At 44.8% G+C, this 24,767-nt stretch overlaps 2 protein-coding genes across 3 annotated transcripts; both read right to left on the bottom strand.

Moving 5' to 3' along the window:
* Nucleotides 1-9,676: 9,676 nt before the first annotated feature.
* Nucleotides 9,677-15,410, bottom strand: mapk12a (mitogen-activated protein kinase 12a). 2 transcript variants are annotated; one of them, XM_080504238.1, is made up of 12 exons: nt 15,222-15,410; nt 14,160-14,289; nt 13,935-13,993; nt 13,739-13,850; nt 13,626-13,655; nt 13,437-13,484; nt 13,098-13,212; nt 12,353-12,424; nt 12,119-12,198; nt 11,972-12,050; nt 11,702-11,875; nt 9,677-11,543 (listed from the first exon to the last, which is right to left on the bottom strand). In XM_080504238.1, exons 1-12 carry the CDS (start codon nt 15,338-15,340, stop codon nt 11,476-11,478), a joined length of 1,086 nt encoding a protein of 361 aa, XP_080360364.1. In that variant the 5' UTR covers nt 15,341-15,410; the 3' UTR covers nt 9,677-11,475. The 2 variants fall into 2 exon arrangements, with proteins under 2 accessions (XP_080360364.1, XP_080360365.1); XM_080504239.1 differs by lacking the exons at nt 13,935-13,993; nt 14,160-14,289.
* A 687-nt stretch (nt 15,411-16,097) lies between these two features.
* Nucleotides 16,098-24,439, bottom strand: selenoo1 (selenoprotein O1). Its single transcript, XM_080504234.1, has 9 exons — nt 23,816-24,439; nt 22,461-22,664; nt 21,574-21,751; nt 21,089-21,219; nt 20,731-21,008; nt 20,385-20,553; nt 18,248-18,433; nt 17,909-18,065; nt 16,098-17,348 (listed from the first exon to the last, which is right to left on the bottom strand). Exons 1-9 carry the CDS (start codon nt 24,367-24,369, stop codon nt 17,121-17,123), a joined length of 2,085 nt encoding a protein of 694 aa, XP_080360360.1. The 5' UTR covers nt 24,370-24,439; the 3' UTR covers nt 16,098-17,120.
* Between the last annotated feature and the right edge of the window lie 328 nt (nt 24,440-24,767).

Below are 24,767 nucleotides of genomic sequence, written 5' to 3' on the forward strand. Positions count from 1 at the left end.
TAAATAAATAATTATATATCTATAAATTCCTCAAAAGAAAGAAAGACAGAAAAAGAAATGAAAGAAATATCTACTAAATGTACATGTCTTTTCATAAAAGTGGGATTCATTTCCATAGATAATTTACAAATGTGTGTATAAATGTATGTATTCATGCATGCACGTGTGATTATATAGATAAATTCATATTCTTGTAACATTTTTTCATATGTATCTTGTATATGTTTTGACATGTCTGACAATGAAGAAAGAAAAGTAATAATTTCTTTTGGGAGCAGCTTTTACTCCGTTTCATCGGTTAATGTGTCATGTAAACATATATTATATCATGATTTATTGTGTTGAATTTACTTGTATTTCAAAACTATTCTTTTACCTTTCAACGTGCGCAATAGGAAGAAAAAAAAATTCGAATTTTGTGTATTTTTTTTTAAATGCAAAAGAAACCGTTCCAACACTTTCTCCACCAAACTGAGCTGTTCAATGTTTACACTGGTTGTGTTTCGATCATGAAAACAAAAAGTCATTCAAATGTGTTGTGTTTCTTATTTACAATAATTCATGTGAATCTTCACATTGTGAACCTCACTGGTCGGATTTTTCTGACCATCAAAGGTTGGAGCCGGCTGCTTGCAATCACAGTGAAATAAATTAAGATCATCCTGCTGTCAAGCTATTACATTACTCTTGTGCCACGCCGATTCAGCCAGGTTTATTCTGGACTGATCACAAGTTTGTAAAAGTTGCCACTAAAAGCAAGCAGGGAGAGTCTGGGGACCACCAGACTGTATTTTGACCACATTATCACAGGCATGTTATGAAATGGTTCTGGGGGGGGGACTGGGGGTCACCCCACAGAATTCCTGATAAACATCCTGTCAATCTATAACCCTGCACATCTGCCCCACACCCTCTTTCATCTGTCACCCCCCCCCCCCCCCCCCCCCCCAACCCCCCTTTCATCTCAGGCAGAACGTCCAGACTTCACCATGAAACACGGCTCCTTCTCGCCCATAACTGCAGCCCACGTCAGCAGACAGGCCGCGCAAGCGGAAAAAGTCTCGGCTTTAGCCATAATTCAGTGAGATTATTTTTATCAGTCGGGCCTCTCTGCCACCACGCCATCTCTGCCGTCACTCCCTTTTAGCAGAGCAATTACGCAATCATTGTTTTGCTCTGTAATAATATCCTTTATAGTTGTCATACAGTGAAAACATGACTTCTGCCGTGGACGTTTATAGAAAAACCAGACACTCCGCATCCTGTCATAAGATGCAGAACTCATAAACAAGGGGAGAGTCACAAACACAACTGCAAGCAGGAGCAAAAAAAAAAAAAAAAAGGAACTCCAGTCGTACAGCGTTTTATTAAAATTTGTGGCGACCGCATTTAGAAACGATGTCTGGTGTGGTGTCTCCCGCACGTGGACAGACATGAGGCAGGGAGACGGCCCTCACCACACTCGCTGGCATCACCGAGGAAAACAGCCATAAAACAGAAAACATCCCCAACATAGACGATGACTCTCTCCACCAGTGGGGGGGGCGATTCTATTTTCTACCATCCCACTGATGCATGTGTATTTTGCAAGAGTTTTCCTAATTCAGCAAGGATGGCTTCTTGGTGAAGGGGAAAAAATGTGAAGGTTTCAGTTTCGTCGTTCTCTCCCAGCACAGCCGTACAATTGAAAGCAATCATCAGGCCCTAAACGCATCAAGCTGGTCCGACTCAGAAGATTTTACAGGTTTACATAACCGTCTTGAAGGGGTTGGACTCGCGGGTACGTCTTATTCACCATCGCCTGATAATGTCTGTTTATTTTTGGGGCCTCGGCTGAGGGCTGTGTTTTTCACCCCATATTCATGAAAGACCGGAGGGAGCCTAGTCTCTCATTTATTCGCAGGGGACAACTTGGGAAACGAAATCTGGAATGCGCTCAGCAAATTGAATCTGGGTGACGCTCAAATGATGCCACCATGTTATATAAGCTCAAGAGTGGTAAAGCTTTAAAGCGTGGAGATACTTGTTTTTTTTGTATCCCTCCCTCCACTCACAGCACCTTTAATCTCTGCCTTTGTTCAGTCCCTGCTTCTTCTGGCCAGCATTTCCAGGTCGACGTCCACAACCTCGACCCAGCAGCAAGACGCTCACCGTCACTCACAGGCCATGTGATATACTGCGACCTCTGACATCTGGGCTGCGTCCTCCCTGTGACTCACCCTTGGCTTTCGTGGTTTATCGCCTGCAGTGGAGGATAACATTAGGGAGGCTGTGACCCCCCCCCCTCCCCATGAAAGTCACTTCTGAGGTCATTACTGAGGCCTCTTGACCACTTGACCGTAAGATCTATCAGGACTTATCATCCTGAGCCTCACTTTGTGAAATTGTTATGTAAAATACTTTTTTTTTGTAATCCCTACATTCAGCGTTTTGGGAGCATCACTGTGGTTTTAGTAATCGGAGCCGTTCCCTCACTGTGAGATGTCCCAAGTTTGTTGTTTTAACGACCAAGAATGTAAAATGGACCAATATAATGCAAGAACTCTGTCAATATTAAATGGAATAAAGCCAATAAATGATGTGAAAGGATATTTGAGCCATTGTCGTAATAACATTTAGACAATCTATTATGTTCTTAGATTAAAAAAAAAAAATTCCAATATGTAATAATTACCGCTGATATTTTTATAATACAAATACATTTCTTGAACATTTTTAGGTTTTCAGGGTATTTTTTTGGTTTGGTTTTTTTTAAATGAAAAATAGGTATAGTGGATGGCACATTGGCCCATAAGTCATATAAAAAAATATATCCCTGTCCTGCCAAGACTAGAGCAGACTGGACTGTGGAGCTATGCGAGGAAATGGATGAGAACAAGAGGAATTGTGCTGAAGGGTGAACAGTACTTCTTCTGCAAGATTAAGTAGAGTACAGTTCGGAGTCCAACATCGAGCTCACATTTCCAAAGATTAGCTAAATTGTTCCCTAATTCAAATGCAAGTTATAACAGGCGCTTTAACAACCCTGCCAACTTAACTCATGAGTTTTGGTCATGCCCTGCTCTCACTGCTTACTGCTCTGTCAGCCTTAAATCACTTTATGACGCATTTTATATCGATTTCTCAGCCAGAGCAGTGGCAGCCATAGTCACAATCAGTTAGGAAAATTAATTTCATTTTTTCCAAATATTACTCTATTGATAGTTATTGGTTGCGACACTGTTTCATATGGAGTTTGCATGTTTTGTTTTTACAAGCCGTGTTTTTCTTATTCTCTTGGTAAACCAGTCACTCTAAATTGCATGGATAGGCATGAAAGAGTGCGTGTGTGTGTGTGTGTGTGTGTGTGTGTGTGTGTGTGTGTGTGTGTGTGTGTGTGTGTGTGTGTGTGTGTGTGTGTGTGTGTGTGTGTGTGTGTGTGTGTGTGTGTGTGTGTGTGTGTTGACCAGCCATGTGCTGGAGCCCCTGCCTTTGCTCGGTTTCAGCCCCTGTGGCCCTACAATATGTCGTGTGCCCCGAAAGGCCCCCGAATTTCCATCAACGCGCTTATGGAAGACGCATCAACAGATGGACATTTGACCATATGTTGAGCAGGGCATCACAAGCAGCACACAAACCCTGCATGAACATCAGCTTCTGGTTTTCCCTGCTAAGATAAGACAAACTCTCCTGATATCACAAATGGGAAGATGCCAAAAAAAAAAGAAAAGAAAAATCACACCGAATGCTCTGATGGACAAAAGAGAAATGGATTATAAAGCATGTTTGAAAAATTCCTGTGGGTTTTTGTAATACTTGTTTTTCTATCATGAAAGCCCGTCGCCGTATGAATCCATTAAAGCAGAATGGATTCAAGCTGGTGTTTTCTCTTTGCAAGGAAACTACAAACCTTTAACAGCCGCCTTTCAAGCCTGCAGGGGGCAAGACTTTATTGCTCGGAAGATAGGCGGTAGATAGAAAATTGCCTGAAGTGCCAACTCAGTATTGTACATTGTATTCTACTGCATATTCATAGTGAGGTTTTTTTTTTTTTTTTGCCATATGTTTGCCTTAATACTGACTAATGGACGACATGTTACGTAGTCGCGTCATTGTATTTGCCCAAGGTCTTGGATCATCCTGTGCATTTAATCAAGCACAATTCACCCTTTTAGAAATTCATTTTCGCAGCTTTCAAATAGAACAAAACATTAAGTATTTGATTAATCGCCGTTTTCGGGTGAACCGTTACCAGTTTGAAGTATTCTGCTCCATTTCTTTGCTGAAATGTCTTTGAATTGTGTCCTCGGGGGAGGGAGTGATTAAAACATTATGTTCACCTGATTTACCCTCAGTCACTATCATAAGCTCAAAGTAATAAGCTTAATGAGCAGCACTGAGGGAAGTTATAGGCTCTTGGTGCTCAGGGTTTTGTTTTGCAGGCCACATATTGGGCTTCCGATCTAATTTTTGGAAAAACAAACTTGTTGGCAAGGACTGAGATTGGTATGCACGTTAATCATCATTATGCTTGGATATAATGCAGATTCTATCCATGTGAGCAAACTAGGTTCATCAGAGAAAATCCATGCACGGATACCGGGAGAACATGCAAACTCTGCACGGAAAGGCACGAAACCTGTATTTGAATGCAGGACTTCCTTGACGTGAGGCGGGAGCATTAACCTCTGCTGCGAGATTACTGTCAATCTTCTTCCAGACATGTTCACACCATTGTTATCTCGCAGAGTCGTTAATAGTATTTCAGCTCCGTTTATTGAAAATGTGCTAAGTAGCCAAAGAAGGGGGTGCTCGAACGAAAGTAGACGCCTGTAGGTAAACAGTCAAATCCAGAGGAGCAATTATTTTTCTAATGAATCTTCCCAGCAGGATCCCAAGGCTGCGGCAAAGAAGGCATTTGGCTTTTAACCGTCACTTTAAGGAGAGAACATTTGACAAAATTGCAATATAGCGATTAGATGCTAGTCGCAAAACGCTCATAAGAAACCCACATTTGACGCTACTCGTCTGGGTTGAGCAGCTGGCGGCCATCGCTCTCGCGGGCCAGAGTGCTCTTAACCAGTGATCCTCTCTAAATGTGACACACGACAGCTTTTACGTCAACACGCCACAGATGGATGGAAAGTTGTCCTCGGAGAAGGATCGCAATCTGTGGTACGTGCTCTTTTTCAAACAAACGGGTGGACGTCTCGCGGATGAGCCAACGTAAACCGCACTGCTCCCAGACGGAGCGTCTCTTCACCTCGTCTTCCTCCGCTCCGGTTTTCTCGCACCCCTTCCTTCAGCTCTAATCTCACGTCTATCCCTTTGTTCCTGTTCTGTCGTCGTCATCTGCCTGTTTGAAAGTCTGCTTCATTTTTTTCTGCTCGTGTCGCCCACCCACCCACACTCCCCCACCCCCCGCGTGAGTTTAGTACCCCCTTAGGCATTAACCATGGGTTATAGCTCCATGTGAGCCTGTGGAATTTCCTCTACATTTTGCCCGGCAGGTCCTGCCATCCCTCCTGAAGGACCCCCACAGACACGTGTCCATCTGTACACATCTCACAGAGATCGGGGCGGCGATAGCGCAGAGGCCTGGACACGTGTCGAGACGGGAGAAGAAGGTCTGAGGGGAGTCGACGTCTTTTTTACTGTATTCTGAGGCACATTAACTTCTGCAAACACTTGGGATAAATACACACTTCGGAGTATGGAACTGGGAGCTGGGCAGCCGTAAACACGGGTATTTGGTAAAGCAAACAAATAGAAAGCCTGCTGAATGATTGAGGATAATGCCTTTTTTTGGTGGTGGGGGGATTTATCCTTTAAATCCACACACACTGGTTGTCTTTTCTTGCTTTAGCTGCCAAGACTGGAGCTAAAAATACTCCCGCTGTCACTCAGAACGTCTGACTTTTAACAACGTCCCAGACGCACGTATGAGGAAACGCAGACCTCTATAAATTCGCCACGGAGCAGCGGCAGATCTGAACCGACGCGTGGAACCGAACAAACAGTCACACGGTGCAACATCGTGCACGCACAAATATGCTGAACTTGAAATGTGCGCGGACACAGGCCACTCCACTTACTGGCAGATTTTCGCCTCACCTTGTGGTCAAACTCCAATATCAATCTATCTCCGCCGAGCCCTTGGGCGCGTTTAATTTTATCTCCGCCAAGGACGCCGCAACAGGCTGGGAGAGTAAACACGGGCGCAGATGAGAAGTCTGACCCGACGAATTTGGATGGAATTAAAGACTCGATTTCACTCGGAGCAGAGACGGCTCTGGCTCTGGTTTTACGGATCTTTTAGCTGTCACAGCTGCTGCTGCGAGATAAATGTCGTGAAGTGAAAAGTTCTCAAGCTCATCAGTGGTTAATATAAAAAAAAAAAAAGAATTCAATCTTTCAGGCTCAAGAAGCAAAGTGATCTGTGGGGATGCATGCAGAGTGAAGAATCTGTGCAAAGACCGTGTTGATCCTCTCACCATGGTGAGACTCACGGCGATGTGCCTCCCCCAGACACATAAAATAAACACAATTATAACTGACATTCCACTTTAAGAAAGAAGAGTGACCCCGGTCAGATGGCTGTTTGAGCATTGCTGCCATTCCAGCCGTACTCCCTCTCGAGTCACTGTCAGTGTGTGTGTGTGTGGGTGTGCGTGTGTGTGTGTGTGTGTGTGTGTGTGTGTCAGGTGTTTGTGCGTGTGCACCATGTGAGCTCTGTGCATGTGTGTTCGGAGAAATGCTGCTCAAATCCAGAACGCTCTGAAAATAAACCAGGGGGTCAACAAACAAGAGAGGTAGCGTGGCCATGTGCTGCTGTGTTGGACATTGGGTGGGGGTGGAGGGGGGGGGGGGGTGTTTGTGGGGTTAAAAAAAAAAAAAGAAAAAAGAAAGTACTTTCCCCTCTGTTTTCCTGTCTGCTTTGGGAACAGAACTCTCTGACTTCTCTGTGAACTACCCAGCAGCACCAGGCCTGTGTTTGTGGTTGTGTGTGTGTGTGTGTGTGTGCTCGAGGTACTACTAACATTATGGGGACCTAAATATGCTTATATGGTCACTTTTTACTTTTCTACATTTCTGTTTTTGTTTTTTTGTTTTTTATCTTATATGCTTTATCTTATCTAGTTTTTATTTTGCTCATCTGACCTTTCCTTAGGTGCCAAGCTTAATTGTTCTATTGACAGATTGATGATTCAATCACAGTTTATTTATTGAATGCGTGCGTAAATGTAAATGTACTCCTGAAAGCTCAAAATCAGTTGTGCTTTGTGGGATTAAAAAAAAGTTGTCTGAACTTTATTGGACGAGGCTTTGTTTTGAATACGACAACGAAAAAGTTAACCTCACATTCAGACGTTTTAAATTAAATGAACCATAACAGTACAAAATCCCAAGACCTCATGGATACAGACACTGAAATTTGATTAGGCGCTTCCAGCTCTTCCTCGTCTCCATGATTTTTACATTTGATTTGATATATCCGTTATTTAAAAATCCCGCAAACATAATAAACTCTGTAATTAATAAATCTCCAGGAAATGAATGTGCGTGACTGTGATGTCCCCTAAAGTGTTTGTTTGTGTGGAAAAACAAAAAAAATCACCCAGAGTTCAGTGCGGAGGGGCTCAAAACGGGAAGGGGGGGGGGGGGGGGTGTCCTCTGGAGAGTCGGCCTCCCGAGTCAAGGATCTGGAGGTCACTCAAGACAAGCTTGTTAAATTCTACACCCACCGGTGGAGACTTATGTCGGAGGAATGGAGAGAATCTGAAAAAGCAAACAGGCGTGCGGCAAGAATGTTCAAACGTTTGTTTCTTGGACTCGTCGCTCATATTCAGCACAAAAATAAGGTCATCAGTGTCGACCGGAGGACAATTAATCACCTGATAAGCGGCCATGTCAGCTCCTCTCTGACAGCTTTAATCACTCAAAGAGAGTTGTGAGACTGGAAGCTAATTGCCAAGATCAGTGTTTTAACTTTCTGATGTTTGGCAGATGCCGTTAATAAAGAGTAATTGGGTGCTTGGAAAAATCACTTTCGCAATGTTCAAATCCTCGTTATCCAACATTGGGCTGATGTGGTCGTGGCCGCCATCTTGGTTTGGACGTGTGACATTGTAAACTGGGTGCAGCTTTAGGATTTCGCCATTTAGGCAAAATTGTGATGGAAATACTTATCGAATGTACAAAATTAAAATCCACTCTGGCAGGCTGCCAAGTTGCAACTTAAGCTTAGATCAAGGGTGTCAAATAAAATTGACACACAAGAGGCTCCAAACCACCAAGAAAATGGAAAAAAAAAAAATCAATGAAAACAGACTTTTCTAAAGAAATTTCTTAAGAGTAAAAGACAAAACAACACAGAGGCCCGAGCGCAGCTATCGATAATGCCGACATGAAAGTTACCTCGCTGCCAGGATGGCTTTGTAAAAACATACATAATGTAACAGCGACTGGGGTTTAGTTTGGCTCGGGAGAAGACTCAATGCACCGCTCATATTTCTATTTCTAAAATGGCAAAACCAAAAATCCAACACACCAAAAATAAAGTAAACAAGAGCGTCGGTGGAAGAAGAAGAAAAAACAAAAAGACGACGATTCACTGGAAAGTTCCCAGTGGATACTCCAAAACAATGAACACAGACAACCACGGGAGCATTGTGCACAAGGAACACGGACAGAACGACAACCAGAACACACAGAAGACGCCCAATATAAACCATAGCCAGCAGGTGAAGACAATCACACACTCAGGTGAAAGGTGCAACACATCAGGGCAGCAATCAGACACGAGGAGGGAGAAGTCATGAGCCTGAAACCAGAGAGAGAATCAGAATCTCAAAAAGAACACGAGACGTTCGAATTTAAAAGTTCTTGATGACACTTATTTTACTGGTCTGGGCTGTTTGTGCCACCTGAAGAAAAAAGATAAACAATTCCGTGTATGCCTTTATTGTGGTAATTGTGAGAAGAAATCGTGGTAAAGTGCGGAGTAGAGCGAAGACTAAAAAGTTCCAGTTTTTTACCGATTTCAAAGCATTCGAGTCGGCAAACCTGCCTTTACTGTTTGTGGTGAATTTATTATTTCAGTCGTCTGTCAAAATGTCTTCAGTGACTTTGTTAATCTGCTGTTTTAACCGTCTGACAAATATAATCTGGTGATGTTTACACACTGCCCCCTAGTGTTGGTATACAAGCGAAACACAAATATTCCAATAGCCCCTTTGTGCTTTGCAAGTCAGATGGTTAATTTCAGGTTGATGTGAAACATAGCAGATTTAAAATTTTCTCTTTTTCTACCACCAACTGCTCTGTTTTTGTTTTGAATTTTTTCTTTTTATACCAAATTGAATTGTTCACAAATACTTACATTTATTTACTGACCAACTTTCATCATCATCATCCTGACAGATTCCCTTGTTTTTTTTCCACCCCAGATGTATTCTTTCGTTATTTTGTTTTTGCTGTGCGCCATTTTAAGTCACTAACACACGACTATGCTTCACGCCTGCCATGTGTTCGTATTCCAAACTTTGGCGGTGGAGTTTTAACAACTTCCACTGTCACAGTTTGAATGCACAACTTGATTTGTTTTGGGAGAAAACGCCCATTATAAAAGTCTGCCGCAACATCTGTGTTATTCTCAAAGGGAATCCTCAATATTAAAAATGCATGAGTAGCTGTTAGAAACTGTCAGAATTCATGATTCACTGTAGGAAAATATGCCTTTTGCAACTTTTTTTATTTCACAAAACACAACATAAATCAGCACGTGAGTGTTTGTGCATCGAGGATTCTAAACCATCCGCAGCTCAGTACTTTTTTTTTCTTTTTTGGGTTATTATTGCTTTTTCCCCACAGTGGTCGCTGGAGAAAAAAAACAAAACAAGGTCAGCGCTGGCATGTAGACTAAACACACACATAGATATGCAAACACACACACACACAGTCAGTGATTGGGGTGACTGGCCACTTCATATACGTTACAACTATCGTTTCATCTATTACTTTATTTCAGTTGTTTTACAGCCGGATGCATTTTACCCATCCATTTAAATCATTTCCACAATTTTTGCAATTCCGATTGTCTCCAGAACTTTTATAGTTTTGAGAATTTATATGAGAGTTGTACCTCACATTACCCATAACGACGCGACTCAAAATGAATATCAAAGCAACCAGACGTAACAACTCAATTGCCTGAATGAATTATAATGTATTATTTCTCACTGATGCCGGTCACATAGACTTGTTCAGATTTTAAGTATTTGGGCTTTTGTTGCTCTCTATAGCATCTGCCCAATGCCACCCAGAATAAATTAATGAAATCTACATTAAGACGTCAAGCCTCGGCTCTAATTTGAGATATTGAATCTGTTCTAAAATCTAAACCACAAGAGTTTTATGTTATGTTGAAGAGCGAGGTGATCTCTGCTCAGTGAAAAAATAGTTCACACGTGGCCTTTAAGATTGGTGTGTCGTCATCCATCAGCATGAGGAGAACAGAAGCTCACAAAAAAAAAAAAAAAGGATCCATTTCAGTGACATTTCAAGTTGCTGGTTCGCCAAATTTAACCACTGGGTTGCTAAATCTGTAAACTTCTGTATTGAGTTGCACAGATGTTGCAGATGACTGGTTTTATGGTGTTATTTACCAGATCTGGATTTATTTCAGCTGCATCTAGCAATCAGAATAAGTTCCAAGTGCAGGGTAGCGCTATATTTATTTTCAGCAAAAAACCAATTTTGTTCGCACGTGATTGTTTTAAGCAATGTGACACATGTAATAGGGACAAATTAAAAGCTATAAAAATCAGCATGACGTCAAGCTGAGTCTGACAAGTAGGACAATTTTAGACTGTAAATGCTGAATGAATTTCATTTTCAGCACAACCGCTCCCATTTGTGCATTGCGAGTTGTCAGATTTGTGAATAACAGTCATATCGTCAGATTTAAATGAGACAAACACGTGTGGAGCGAGCTTGTACGTAAAGTCTTGTGCTCGATGTATGGGGGTTGACAGCCCCGCGTTTACGAAGTAAATCCATGATTTTTATAGCAGTAAAAACCCACATTTACCAAAAACGACAGGGGGCTGCTGCTGAAACGTGGGAGATCGTCAAACAAGTGAGACGTGAAAATCTACAAAAATTCGGATGACTGTTTCAGTAATAACGGCTACTTTTGAACCACGAAAACGCGAGACTCTATAGGACAAATTCATGACAGTTCATGGCTTCGACCGTATAACACAGGGTGGAGGAGGATTGGTTCTCCTGTGAGCAGGAGGCGAACCAAACCAAACCAAATTACGCAGAAAAGACCATCTGAATTTAATGACAACAGAGACAAATCCATGGCAGCTTGCAGTTAAAAGGGTCAGTGGATGTTCATTCAGCCTTTTTGGTCAAAGACTTTTTCCCAGCGCAGCGCGACATAACGCCCTAGTTTGTTCTGGCTGCACCGACAAACTCCTCTGCGTCTCACAGTGAGGTTTCCTTGGACTCCATCATAACAGGCTTGAAGGTCAAGATCTCTGTGAAGGTGTGGCCTAAAGACAGGAGCACAGCAAGGCTATCAATCAATGCAAGTACCTCCTATTGTCTCCTTCCTTTCGCCTCTTTCTGAAATTACATCCCCAATACTGATCCTTCCCGCTCCCTTCCATATTGATCTCTCTCTCTCTCTCTCTGTCTGCGACATTCTTACGTTTCCACTGGTCCAGTTTGAGGTCTGTGTTGTCCAGCGAGTGGTCGTACAGCTGAGCTTCGGTCTCCTCCTCTGGTTCCCTGAACTCGGCGAAGTACGGCAAGACGAGAGCCTCTGCGGCCGTCACCCTTTTCTCCGGATCCAGCAACAACATGCGCTCCAGCACAGACACGGCTGGGGAGGGAGGGGAGGGGGAAGACGGGAGACGGCGTTTAAGCTTCACCGGGGATATTTACATGTAAAAACACTGCAGGGCAGAGCGTCTCCTACCTTGTGGGTTAGATGTGGCAAACACCTTGTGAAGGTCTTTCTTTTCCACTTTTGGGAGACTTCTGATGTAGCCTCTGGCCTACGGAGAGGCAAGCGATGAATACATGTTTGGATGCATCGGGTTAATCTCTTGTTTACTCAACCCACGTCTTCAGAATCGAGTTTTGAAACGAATTCCTGAGTCGGCGTCCCCGTGAGCTTCATGATCTCGGTGAGTTGGTCTAAGTCTGAGTGCCAGAGGTCAAGGTTTAAAGAAAGAACATTTCTCTGTGGGAATATTTATTGTTTCTGTTCCAAAAAAATAAAAAAAAATAAAAAAAATGGAAGAAGTCTTTCCTCATGTTGTAATACTGAGTGAGTCAAAGTAGTGAGAAAGGATACGGTCACTGCCTTTAAAGAGAGGCTTTCCCTGCAGCATCTCTGCCATGATGCAGCCCACGGACCAAATGTCGACTGAAAAAGAGACAAAACACAGTTTATAACCACCACATGTTGACAGGAGGTCAGTAGTCAGCAGCAGCATTGACCGTCAACAAGCAAAATGATTGTTTGACGTTAGCAGAGCACCATCTAGTGGCTCTATCGCCGCGTATTCAACATTATTACCCAAGGCCTTAACAAAGACAAAAAAAAACAAAAAAACTTCCTTATGTCAAAGTCTCTAAAGTTTTTGTTTTTCATTGGTAGAATATCTGTTTTAAGGCGCCGTGTAGCTTGACCCTGAAGCAGAGTTTAAATAGCATACTAATATCTCCACTGACAAACAATGTAGTGCGCCCGCAAGATATAACATTTTTACAGAAAAGGTTAATTAAAAGTTCAGCCGGACAAACTAATTCCTCCCAGGCACTTCTTACAGCTACCGCCCTCCACCTACAGGCGCCGGGCGCCGTCAAACACAACGCGCTCGGTCGTGTTCTCTGCAGATTTTAAAGGTCATCCCAGGAAATGTAACAAATCAGCGGCTGAACTAAAAGCTTCTGAGTTAGAACAAAAATACATCTAATTCTTGCAACACCTAGTCTCAGCGCCAGCGGAGGGGGAGGTGGGGGTGGAACATGACGCAGTGATGAGAGGCGACAGCACCGGAGTGTTTTTTTTCTTCCTTTAATTAGCGCTCCATTACCGGTCTGAGTGTAGTGCATCCAGCTCAGGATGACCTCCGGGGCTCTGTACCAGCGAGTCACCACGTACCCCGTCATCTCGCTGTCTGCCTGACGAGCTAAACCGAAGTCCAAGATCTGACAGGACATGACACCAAACACAGTCGAGTCACACAACGGCAACTTTTACATCCCCGGTCCCCCTGTGAGTTAATGAGGCTGGAGGTAAAAGACTTTTGGGAAATTACCTGAATACGTTATGGAAGGAATGGACTGTGTGTGTTTGTTATTGTGTAGTTACGGGTCCCCTCTGTAGGTGGTAAACTGTTGTAATTAAAGTTATTGTGGTGACGTAAACGTACCTTGAGCTCACAGTCTTGGTTGATGGCAAGATTTCCTGGTTTGAGGTCCTGCGAAGAGTGAAAGATTAACTTTTACTGTGAGGTTACTCTGTGGCAAACAACACGAGGAAAAAGGGGGGGGGGGAAAGTGGGGAAATATTTATTTAAATATTGAGAATGCATAGAAAAAAGAAAAAAAAAACATCTTACCCTGTGAATGATACCAGCAGAATGAATATACTGCCATAAAAGAAAGTGAAAAGCATTTAGTTTACTTCATATTTTATGTACACAAATACTTTATGTCAGGTCAAGTTATCAACCTTAAGGCCTTTGAGCATCTGGTAAACCAAATACTGGATCTTTTCTTCTGACAGCCTCTGCAGCTTCATCAGCTTCCCAAGATCTGTACCCATGAATGGCATCACCAGATAGCTGGAATGAAAGAAGCAAATAACGTGACTCTATTCAGTCGAAATGCATGCAGGGCTCATCAGAGGAGCAGAAAAGGGAGCTTACAAATCATGGAATCTGTCCAGCGAGAGGTCGGCTGTAAACACGTCTAACAGGCCGATCACCTGCAACAGAAGAGTCACGTCACATAGTCATCTCGCATAAGGTGTCTGTTTTTACAGGAGTATGATTTAACCTGCTAACTATTAATTAAATCTATAAATCTAAACATGGAACTGATACCGACCACTGCGGGGCTCTAAGTACTGCAGAGGTCATGCCGTGCCTCACATTTTCGTGCTTCATGTGCTTGAGAAGCCTCAGCTCTCTGTAGGCTCGCTTTGCGAAGATCTCAGACTGGAAAGGTCTGTAGAGCTTTTTGATGGCCACCTTTGCTCCTGTCCGGGAGTCCACTGCCGAGCTGGGGAGGGGGGGGGGGGGGGGGGGGGGGGCAAGGAAGCACCAGAGAGGCCGTGATGCAGAATCCAAATCATGATCAAATGTCAAACATCTACACATGCATCTTATAAGACAGAACAGAAAGGCGAGGACACGACAACAATCGGCACAAAACAATAATAAAAGAAAAGCATGATGCATCGGATCAGCATGAGGAAATAATAAACAAGAACTTCCCTGTGTGATAAGTCAACAAAACACCTTCCCCTTGTCTGATTACACCAAAAGAGTATTTTTGGGGGGTTTGAATATTCACATTTGGCCTCAATCTATCTGCGCTTGGGGGGGGGGGGCACAACCACCTCCAAGACCCAGTCGTCTGCCACGGATCAGCAGTGATTTTTTTCCTGCGCCTCAACCTGCAACTTGTGCTCAACCGCATTTTTTCAGAGTTGCTCATGTGTTATTAAGTTGCATTCAGTCAGCACAGTTTAGTAACCGCCCGCTGAGTTAATCATTGATAACAAAGAGGGCCGCATGCTGGGCATGAACCGCACAAGGTGCTCGAAAAGCAGCTTTTCATTGTTGTGCTTCAGCAGAAAAAAAAACTTGGCAGCGCGCAGCCATTTCACCCACCAGTGCGCTCTTTGCAGTTTAGCTGATCGCGTTGGAAACGACTGGAGTTGTCAGGATCGGTCGTGGAGAACGCGAGGAGCTGTAAAGTGTCTCCATCATAAAGGAAGTGAAGCTCAGCAGAGCGCACATACTTTTTTTTCTTTTGTTGAGCTGTGTGGCACAGTGCGCCTGGCTGTACGGCTCCATCTGTTCATACCCCCCTTTGTTACAGTCATCCACATCCACCAACATCGGTTATTACAGTACCCCCCCTCCTTCCCTCGCCCTCCCTCCACCAAAACAAAACAAACTACCACCACTTTCTCAGATTTCACTTACCAAACCGTCCCGTACGCTCCGGTGCCCACCTGCCGCAGGTCCCGGTACCGCTCCGGTACTTCCCACGAGGTTTTGTTGACATCTTGTCGGCGGTACCCGGGTCTGACTCGCGCACTCATCTTCTATCTTGAACGAAGCGAGACAGAAAAAAGAGGAAAATACAAGCGTTTAAGGGGGGGTTTGGTATGAGCGTCTTTAATTCTTTTGTCTCTTCCGGCGCAACACACCCATTGTCCCAGATCCCACCTATGCGCTCACCCGCGATCATTGCGCAGCTCAGGGCGCACCCTGAGGTCGCCAAAAGCCACTCCCGGGTGTCTGGTGGAGGCCGGAAATTAAAGGTACACCACAAAGACGAGCCGAGATACACGACTATCTGATGCACAGAGAGCAACGTACAACCTTGGTAAACGCAAGCGACGGTGTCGCTCCGGGTGCTGCGCGGCGCTTCCACGGCCAGCAAATATTTTTGGGGCTTGCTGGGGCATGAACGTGTGACGCGTAATGGTTGTTTTTTTCTTGAAATACCAGGAAACCAAGAAGGAAACCTCCCGATCTCACACAAAGTGAATGCACTACACCTGTTTGGCATTTAAATACAAGACGATTCCATTATTTGTGACTCTAGATATCAACCAAATAGATTAATATAATGGGAAAGAAAAAGGTGGAAATAAAGCATTGGAAATGTGCATATTAAGTGATATTTTAAAAACTTTTTTTGAAACCTATTCTAATTTTGGAATTGTTATCCTAACAGTTTCAAACATGTGGGTCATGGTGCAAAACTGTAACTTACTCAAGTACAATTGTTGAGTAGTTCGTCCACCTCTGAGTATCAGGCAACACAAAACGGACACGGTGTATTTTCACTGATCATTTTATTGAGATTGGTAAAAGCTACAACTGAGGAGTTGTTCAATTGTTTATATATATATCTCTATATAAGTGCACATTTTAGTTAAAATTCAAACAGACAGCTTCATTTATTAAAACATACACATTTTTTTTCTCCCCTTTTAATACAATCTCCAGCATATCTACAACAAGCTTCCTCATTTTGCACAGCCACAACCTAAAAATGTCAAAATAATATATCAGTTCTCACTTCGTGTTTCCTCTACTTGCGTAACATAATAGATAGCAAAAAAAAAAAAAGTTATGGCTCTGGCTTTGGGCCTATAAAGTGTTGTTACGACAAAAAGCAGCGCTTTCTATCGTAGGAAAATATATTGTGCGTGTTTATCTATAGCAGCATTTTGAAACCATGTGACATCAATCTCTTTCAAGCGTCGCAAATAAAAATCGGACTTCCTCGCACACTTGTATCTTATTTGGTATATTTTTTTGAGGCGACACCCCACAGTTTGTCAGAATCAGACAGGCCCGCGGTCGGACTTGTTGCCTGACTCGTCATTAATAGCCGACTGAACACAGACATACAAGGATTGTTCCAATCGTGCTTCAACTTTCATCTCGTGCTTCCTCTGTTCGCACATTCTATTTCGGGTTGACCCTCGTCGAAACAACCCGATTAGTTTTGCATTAAAGTCGACAGGGACATCCTGTTCTCATCAAACTCTCCCCGAGTAAGCGCATAGTCACTGAAAAACTTATCAGCCTTGGCAATGCGTTATGTTCAAACTTCGTGCAAGTGTACAACCTAATTCTAACTAACATCCTGTCTGTTCTGTGTCCAGCCGACCAGCGAGGTGTCATTCCCCAACGATAACTTCCCTGACGCAGCCTGCCGAGATAACAGAGAGTTTGGAGGGACAGAAAAAAGGTAAAAACAAACCCCCCCCCCAAAAAAAAGGAAAATGGGTATCATAAACTTGATCAAAATCTCTGATCATCTTTAGGCAGGAAATGTGACAGTCAAGGAAGTTATTACGAAGATCATGTGACACAGATTTCAGAGGCCCAGGTTGGAGGCTTGCTGTCATAGGGAACGGGGTTTCTGGCCATGGACGTGGATGTGGAGGCCTCTTCCTGTTGCTCCTCTCCTTCGTCCCGCTCTCCCTGCGCCGTGGCGCCGCCGCCGCCCCCCCCGCCCACCCAGGCAGGAAGCTCCAGGCCCGGCTGCGAGGAGAACGGCTTCTCTAGGACACTGAGGACACGCTGGACCTGCAGAGTGTGAAGAGTGAAAGTGAAATACGGGAAGTAAAAGCAACATAAGGACTATATACTTTTGCATATGAAATGTAAAGACACTCCAAAGATTAAAAAAAAAAATATGGGAGTAGAAACCAACACATGGTAGGGTGAATGGGTGTATTGAAGGTAACCAACCCCCAATGTGTGCAGAGAATTTAAATGGAAAATACCTGAACTAATGGCAAAAATGGGCTCACAGTACACAGACATCTGCTGGAAATGTAAGCATGGAGAGTGGGAATCACACTTATATATTGAAGACATGGTCTGAATTATAGAAATTCTGGAACCTGTTTTTTTTTTGAGGCACTAAGAGCAATATTTCAACCTAATACTACAAAAGGTCAAAGAGTGGCAACGCTTGGGTTTATATTAATAAAAATTTAGAGCTGAGAAATATCTTACAAATTGCCCAACACACAATATGAAGTTTTCCAAATGGGACAAATATTCTCTGAGGCTGCAGCCGGACGGGGAATGTATGTATGTATGTATGTATGTAATAATAAGCTGTAGGTTTGAGTCCAGACCTCAGAGAAGTCTCCGCTCTCGGCTGCTTCGATGGCGTTCTGGGCGATGTAGTTCCTGAGCACGACGCGAGGGTTGTTGCTGTTCATCACGCGCACTCTCTCCTCCTGAACGGCCGGCGTGTCGCTCTGGCCTTCCAGCTCGCGGCCCAGACGTTTCCTGCAGCGGTGATAATGCACACACGCGCACACACACACACAGAGAGCTAAAGTCATGGAACCGCATCCGCCTCGACGCGCCACTTCCTCCTCTCTCCGCCTATCAGTCGCACTCCCACCCAAAAACACTCGAGCCCGTGCAGCTCCTCCACCCCTCTCGCTGTTCTCCCCTCCGTCACTCACCTATAGCGAGTGACCCAGGCCGTCCAGTCCACCGCGTGTTTGGCTCTCAGCTCCTCCTGGCTGCTCTCCACCAGGTCTTTAAGTCTGCTGAGTTTGTCCAACTGCCTGGCTATTGTCGCCCGGTCCGAGATCATCTGGAAAAGCGACGGGTTGCTCTGAGCCAGGGAGAGCAGCATTGCCAGCTCGCTAAGTGACACACAACAGTAATAATCCTTATTAACATGCCGGAGAAATCGCACGACAAAAATAAAGCGCCTGCCAGTGCGGGCCGATCCAAGACTTTGTTCCAGACTTGACGGGGGAAAATGAGGTAACGGGATAAAAAAAAAACAACAATGCATGGTAATGTTTACGGATCCGCGGGGACAAATGAGATTAGGTTGAGCAGGAATTTCTATTACATGAATATAAATTCTCGGGGAAGTGCGAGGCGTGGTGGTGGGTAGCGCTCTCTCTCTCTCTCTCTCTCTTCACAGTGAAACGGCCTCAGTTTCCTTTTTAACCCACTTTCTCCACGCTCTTCCTGTGCACGTGTGGCTTTTTCTCCAAAGAGACCTCATTTCCTCCCGCAGTCCAGAGGCAGGTGCACGAGGTGAATCTTTTAATAATAATAAGCCCTAGGTGTGACTCCGTGGAGGGGAGGGCTTCGAGGCTGGGGTGAATATCTCGCACAAACGAGTTGCCTGAGGTCAAGAGCGTGTTCACTTAAAATTATAATGGTTGACAGATGTTGAGAACCAATGGCGACAATAAAAACAATAATGAGAATGTGCGGTTTCATAAAAATCTGCTACCCTTTAACCCATTTCTTCTAAAAGGCCCAACAAGGAAGGCCTACGGCGGGAAAACTCTTCCTTGACTTAGTAGTTTTATAGTTGACAGTCGCTGTGACAATCCAAGTCTATCCATACGATTGCCTGTGTCCTCGCTATAGTTGTTTGTCATGTGAACGGGGCCTTAAGTTAACTATATGCAATTGTGGTTGTTAATTGAACATCTGCAGATTGGTTGTTATTTCTTCAGTTGTTTTACTCTTTTTCTTGTTGGCATCTGCAAATTCACATCACATAATAAAAATGGAATGCAAGTTCATGCCTGTGAGGAATCTGGTGAGCCGCAACCGACGCGTAACAAATAACACCGAGCAAGATAAGCCAAGATTGCCAGTCGCCATTGCTCAATACTGTATTAAACAGCTATGAACGCAAATCTTAGAGTTTCCGTGGAATGTAGGAGACACAGTTGGGAAATAAAAGGTTGAGACTTGGCTGTAGTGCATATATGTTTCCCTTAAGTGCGAGGTGTCAAACACAGTTTAGCTCACGGACAGCATACAACCAGACCATGAGAATTAATTTCTGCAAACATGCATTGGGCCCAAAAAACCCAGTGTGTGTGTGTGTGTGTGTGTGTGTGTGTGTGTGTGGGGGGGGGGGGGGGGGGGTTGCAGTCCAGACAACTCGTGTAGCTTATTATTCTTTGTCAACAAGATATTAAGAGAACATAACATATCTAAAAGTAACCATTGAAGACCTTTTAGTAGAAAAAGCTCCTCCAGATTTAAATACCAAAAGCTAGGACTGTAATGATTGAAGTTACATTCCTTACACAACACACCCATAAAATGAAATGAAGTGAATGGGAAAGGAGAAAGGAGAAAGGAGGGACTATTCGGAAGCACCCATCATCTTCTTTCAGACTGCAAACAACGAGCAGCACCAAGTGGTGGCAGCAAGTATTGCACCAAACTGACGCACTATATATTCCTGGAATAAATCAAAACTTGTTTTCTGCAGGGTGGTGCTACTATACAGGCTAAACCTTACAGCACAATAATCCAAGAGTCCATTTTTGTGTTTTTAGTTCATTTTTGATTGCAAACTTTGTGATTTTACTAAACATGTACAGACATTTTTTGTTTGATCTTTGGCAAAATACTATGATTTCAACAGAAATACTGAGACCAGCACCTTCTCTCCAGATTTTTTTTTTTTTTTTTTTAGAAAATGTAGTATCAGAGGTTAAAGCAATTAGGAAAAGTACTCCAAATCAAGTATTTCTCCAGCTATATATATTTAAGCCCACCCTCAGTAGGAGTTTCTGTAATGCTATCAACACGCTACTGTTTTCTCCTCACCGTGGATCCATGGTGGGCTTGTTGGCAGCCTTCAGCTCCTCCATGGAGGCACACTGCTCCAGCAGAAGGTCTGTGGCTATCTTCACAGCATCTCCTTCTCCCTCGCTCTCCCCGTCAGCGGGACAGGAGATCTGACTCAAGCTGCGAAAGGTGTTGGTGAAGTCGGCGCCTGAGAGAGAGAGAGAGAGAGAGAGAGAGACAGAGAGAGACAGAGACAGAGACAGAGACAGAGACAGAGAGACAGAGAGACAGAGAGACAGAGAGAGAGAGAGAGAGAGAGAGAGAGAGAGAGAGAGGTCAGTCTCGCGTTGCGATGAATCCGGCAGGACGCCGCCGTCGCGCTCACCTGTGTCGTGCATCGTCCTCAGCAGCTCGGTGACCAGGATCTCGTCCTCGGGCTCTTCTTTCACCAGCAAGCCCAGCTTCTTCCTCATGTTGTCCAAGTAGAAGCGGTTATAGAGATCCAGATATTCCTCCATGACGGCCTCGGCCCGGTCCGGCGGGAGCTCCGGAGCGAGGGTCTCGGCCAGCTTCACCAGGTTCCACCTGCAGATGGCCGGCTGGGCCTGGTACGAGTACCGGCCCGAGTTGTCGGAGGCGTTGCAGATGAAATCTGGATCGAACCTGCGAGCGAGAAAGGGGGGGGGTGACGAATACTGTGCGATGACGTCGACGAGTTCTGAGACACCCTTTGCGAATCCGACCTGTCCATGAAGCCGTAGGGGCCGTAGTCCAGCGTGAGCCCCAGGATGCTCATGTTGTCCGTGTTCAGGACGCCGTGACAGAAACCCACACACTGCCACTGAGCCACCAGCCGGGCCGTGCGACGCATCACCTGCACGTGTCGACAGAAAGCATTATTCCTTTACCGCAGAGGAATGGCTTCACACCGCCAGGCATATTTAAACCACAGAAGCTCCCCTGGGAAGTGCCGGTGACATGAATACTCTCGTTAATTAGATGAGGAAAATGTCAGAACTCCAAATCCTCGTTAATTGCCTTAATCTCATACGCGGTGCTGTGACTCAGCACACGCAGGCGGTGAACCGTCGACAGCTGCTTAAACGGGATAAGAGGATCCCAACGCTTTCGGCGTCGGCAGATTCAAGGAAATCTGACGGAGCCCTTTGGCTCCTGCCAAAAATTGCGTCGACTGGCAAGACGGGGGTGTCACTCGCGAAGCCCTGACCTCTCTGAAGAAAGCCACGTTCCTCTCCACCCGGTCGGGATGATTCTGCTGGATCTCGGGGTAAAACGCTTCGATGACGTAATCCATCATCTGGCCTCGGATCTCGTCGCGTCCGTAGCTGGGTCCCTGGCGGCCGGTGAACTCGTCGGCCTGCTTGAAGATCTCGAAGGATCCGAACCTGCGCACACGATGCAACGCCGCGTAAACATCTGGACGGGCTCAGACATCCGAGCCAGGTGGAGAGCAAAGGGCAGCCATTTTCAACGATGATTCTTTGCAAAAAGTCAATTTCATCCCATTTGCTTCTTGACACGACAAAGAAAAACTTTAAAGTTTGAATTTAAAGGTCATCATGGCAGTAGTAGAAGTACTCCCATGTTCATATTGTACTGCTGCACGATCAGGAATCTGCAACCTTTCCCATGACAACAGCCGCTTTTGTCTCAAATTTCTCCTGGAGCCACAAAATATCGTGAAAGATCCCACAGCTCATGAAGTTATACATGGAGTTTTGCTGAAACGTACAGTACATGACGTCTCATCACTACAATTTTGAATTCATTTAGCCATTCTCGATGTTGCGGTAGATTGAATTTTTTTCTGTAACTGATCAGTAATTGATTCAGATACTTTGGTCATTTTAGCCATTTTCACTGTTTAACCAGTTTTTGCCCCATTCTTGACAGCTTTTATCAGTCCCCCTCTTTACACTTTTATTTCCTGGTTTTGAGGATTGAGATAATAGATGAATAGGATGAAAACACTTCTATGTATAATTTACAGAACGCCAATACAGAACCACTAAACAGCGACCTGCGGCTCCAGCAGAACTCTGCCCGAGACTAAAACGAGCTCGACGGCCCCGAGCACAGGAACGTCGCAGTCACCTGAGGAAGGTGGGAGCGATGCGGAGAACCACGGAGCACCTCTCGTGGCGAGGGCGCCCGCTGTAGTAGACGTCCCGTACGACCTTGGTGTCGGAGGTCACCACGGAGCCGGCTCTGGTGGTGGGAACGCCCAGGAAGAACATGGCCTCGCTGCACAGGAACTCTCTGATGCTGGAGCGCAGGACCTTCCGGCCATCGGCCTGTCTGTGGACAGACAGGAGAAAATAAGCATACAGGCTTGGATTGTTAGCTTCATGTTTCAGGAAGCATAATTTATTCATCTCTCTCAGGAAGCCACAGTGGGAATCTGTTACACGTCGCTACGTGCTACTTTACGTGAACTCGACAGATTTTAGAAACGTATTCTTCATCGACTTCACTTGCCTTTCGTCAGCGTGTATTAAAACACACAAGTTTCAACATGTTCTGCCTTGTTTGCTACGAGCTTTAGTTCACTCTGGTATTGACATTAAAACTTTCGGAAATGTAAACAAAGGAAAAGTTCAGAGAAAGGACACCGTGATCGAGTGACGAGAAGACACAGGATGCGAGGAACAGAAGCAGACCGCTACATAAACATCAGATTACTTTCATACAACACCCTCCTTCACTGGTCTCGTCCTGACGTCAATGACCATAATTAATCCTCGAACCTCATCGCTGTCCTCTTAATAGAACCACCAGATGTTGTCCAATCTGCTCACTCAATGAAAAGTTCAAACATCCTCAGGTCTGCCGACTCCAGTTTAATCTCAACCTTAGTGTGAGGTCTGCAAAAGATGTTGACCGAAAAAAAAAAAAACATGCACGTGAGGTTCATCGGTGGCCCTATAAAATTGCCCCCAGGTGTTCATGTGAGTGTGTGGTTGTCTTGTCTTTCTGTGTTTGTGCTGTGATGGACTCGCCACCTGTCCTGTCCGGGGCTCATCCACAATAAATTAATCAGGATTATTTGACTGGTCATCTAAATGCCAGTCACTGCTTAACTCTGTATATTTTCATATCTAATATTACTTATTACATTTTTATTCTGTTCCAATATTTTAACTTCTGTCATATCTTTTATTTTTCCTTTTCAATCAGACGTCTAGAAGCTTTGGTTGGGGGTTATATAGAATTGTTTTTTGTTTAGCTTTTTTTAAATTCTGTTATTGAATACAATTAAAACTAACTAATCTGTGTGGAGCATCACTACAAAGAATTTACCTTTGGGATTAATAAAGTATTTATTTCATTATGCATTTTGTTAACTGAGTGAAAGCAGTTTTTTTCCCCCCTACCACTTGTCAGGATGTGACTTGCACGTCGAATTGCCAATGAATTATCTTAACCCAACTTAATCTTGTAACGTCTACCTGGAAAAAGGCGTGAGTCCAGCTCCCTTCACCTGGATCTCCCACCGGCCGCTCGCGTTTTCCCGATGCAGCTCGGGATCGTGGCCGGGGGGAACCTTCACCTCCCCCAGGTAGCACGCCGCTCCGTCGCCCAGCTGCCCGGCGAACTGCCCGAACTGGTGGCCGCAGTAGCAGTGCGCGGCGGGCTCGGACCCGGGCATGACCCTGGAGCCGCTCAGGTACTCGGGCCCCAGCTCGTCCCGCAGCACCTCCTCCCCTGAGAGGCCCAGCAGCGCCAGGGCTTCGTGCGACACCGCCACGAACCGAGGCCTGGCGAGCGGCTGCGGCTTCACCCGGGAGAAACACGCACCTTTCACCTGCCGCACGCCGGGCTCCTCGGACTCGTCCAGCGGAAGCTTCCTCAGAACGACGTTATCGAAGTCCAGCCGCTCCAGAGAGGACCGACCCACGGCCAGACCCATGCCGGCCATCCCCACCGAGCCGAGGCGTCTGAAGGCGGACACACCGGGGAGGACGAAGCGTGACAGGGCGAACCGAGGTCCTAGATAAGCCATGCACACCGGGCCATCCGCCCCGAAGTCTCGTACGGAAGTTCGAGGCAGCCGATGTCATAATCCAGGCTGCAACCGGATGTTTGTGACATTCGGTGTCGCATCGATCTCTGTCCGACTGGAAACAGCACAACGTTAGACAGCAGAATATTCTGTCCGCATCATTTTGATATATAACTGACTGTCAAACTGTATTCTTACGCTGATGCAGTTTATTTTATTTTTCTGTATTCCAATTTTCTGTAGCCTTTGAGCCTTTTATTCTGTTGAATTTTACAGTTTATTAACCTATTCCAATATATTTTGTTAGTGTTTATAAAGCAGATGAAATTGCCTAAACATCTTTTTAAGTTATTATTATTATTATATAAGACAGAGACTCGAAAAACATTGATGTAAAA

This window comes from Blennius ocellaris, assembly GCF_963422515.1.
Source record: "Blennius ocellaris genome assembly, chromosome: 11".
In the NCBI taxonomy this organism is placed as follows: Eukaryota; Metazoa; Chordata; class Actinopteri; order Blenniiformes; family Blenniidae; genus Blennius; species Blennius ocellaris.